This window comes from Austrofundulus limnaeus, unplaced genomic scaffold (assembly GCF_001266775.1).
Source record: "Austrofundulus limnaeus strain Quisiro unplaced genomic scaffold, Austrofundulus_limnaeus-1.0 Scaffold308, whole genome shotgun sequence".
Taxonomy (NCBI): domain Eukaryota; kingdom Metazoa; phylum Chordata; class Actinopteri; order Cyprinodontiformes; family Rivulidae; genus Austrofundulus; species Austrofundulus limnaeus.
In genome coordinates, this window is record NW_013952710.1 from 171,496 (window position 1) to 173,130 (window position 1,635).

The 1,635-nt window shown below is 38.9% G+C and overlaps 1 protein-coding gene across 1 annotated transcript in view; it reads right to left on the bottom strand.

The window, feature by feature from the left end:
• LOC106527084 (G-protein coupled receptor 20) overlaps nucleotides 1-1,635 on the bottom strand; it is a 21,424-nt gene that overhangs the window by 1,608 nt on the left and 18,181 nt on the right. Inside the window, exons 4-5 of the mRNA XM_014021849.1 lie at nucleotides 951-1,195; nucleotides 729-813 (exon numbers count right to left, since the gene is read on the bottom strand). Coding sequence (XP_013877303.1) covers nucleotides 729-813; nucleotides 951-1,195 — 330 coding nt within the window. The remainder of the gene's footprint in view (nucleotides 1-728; nucleotides 814-950; nucleotides 1,196-1,635) is intronic.

Here is a 1,635-nt window from a genome sequence, read left to right on the forward strand (position 1 = left end):
ACATATCACTTGTTTAAACCATATAAGTTTGAGCTGGATCACAGAAACAGTGACAACAGTAAAACACAAATAAAGCTGGGCAAAAAACAACAACTTTGGTACCGCAAAAAAAGTTTTTTTCAAATAAATCCTGGAGCAGTTTTTGAATCTGCTTCTTTTTTCTTTGCAAGGATGTTAAATGAAACTAGAATTTCTTTGCATTTCAAATATTTAATCAAAGTGGCATGGTCAGTGGTAGACAGAAGCCAGAATGCAGGCAGGGCACAGGGATCTAAAAAAAAAAAAAACTCATTTGTTAGAAATAAAAATGCTGATGGGGCAAACTCCGATTGAAAAACTTAGAAACAGAAACAGAGAGTGTGAGGAGAGCGTGRCGTTTAAAAATGCTCCAATGGGAAGTCACAGACAATGTAGGAACATATGGAGCGGGACTGATGAAAACAAATAAAAACACATAAAATAACATCTGGCATAAATACAACAGGACAGAGTGAGCATGGCAGGAGCCGAACTGAGGTTCAAGAGGAAAAACTACGAAGAAACTGACAAATACTGGAACTCAGGTAAGTAAATAAAACACAAGAATCACAAAAAATAATACAGAAACATAAAGTAAACTAAGTTTTTTTTTTACATTATCCTTTTATAAATTAAAACTTGCTATTGCGATGACACTGTCCATGAAAAGTGTGTTTTGAGACAAACAGACAGATGAGTCACTCACTCACCTGTCTGATGTGGAAAGGTGTGAAGCAGACAGTGAAGATGATCAGTACAGTGGTTAGCAGCTGGACAGCCCTCCTCCTCCTCTTCCTAAACAAATCCAATCAAAGTCACCAATAAGGCCTCATGTCATACATTGATTTTAATGCTTCAGAAAAAAACAAAAAAAATTCTTGGATATAAATTGCTTGCATTATTTATTTATTTTTTCTAAAATGTTCTTATACCTGCTCTGCTGCATGAGGCGGCGGTCCGTGAGGGCCCACATGATCCGCAGCGTGAAGGCCACAATGATGACGAGGGGCAAGAAGAACTCTGTGATGGTGAGGAGGAGGAGCTTGGAGATGCAGCAGCCTGTGTGCTGGAAGGCGGTGGACAGCAGGGAGTAGGTGACCACGATGGCAAACAGCCAGACGGAGAGGCACACACACTTGGCTACGCCAGAGTTCCTCCAACGGCGGGAAGCTTCAACCTGCAAAAACAAAGTCAGTAAAAAAACTTTGGATTCCTTTTTTTTTTAAAAGTCAAGCACTACAAAAGTTTCAAGTTCACATAACTTCAGGTGGGGTTTAGTCTTCTGTTGTTGACATCTTTTAAATCATTTGTTCATAAAACCTGTCTGTGTTGCTATAGTCATAAACCCCTTTATCAAACTAGAATGGACTGCTGTGGAAGCTGGAGGGAGGCTGTGAAGTGCATTGTTTGCATTTAAAGAGGCAGCCTCAAAATGAGTTGATCCAAGTCACACCTCAAAGGGGTGAAAGAGGGGCTTGTGGAGTTACAAYATGGAGGAATTCACACCAGTGTTTTGCAATTCCACTTATAGACTCCAACTGAATGATTTAATGTGAAAAATAAGGACTTAAAATTATAGAATAGAATAGAATAGAATAGAATAGAATAGAATAGAAT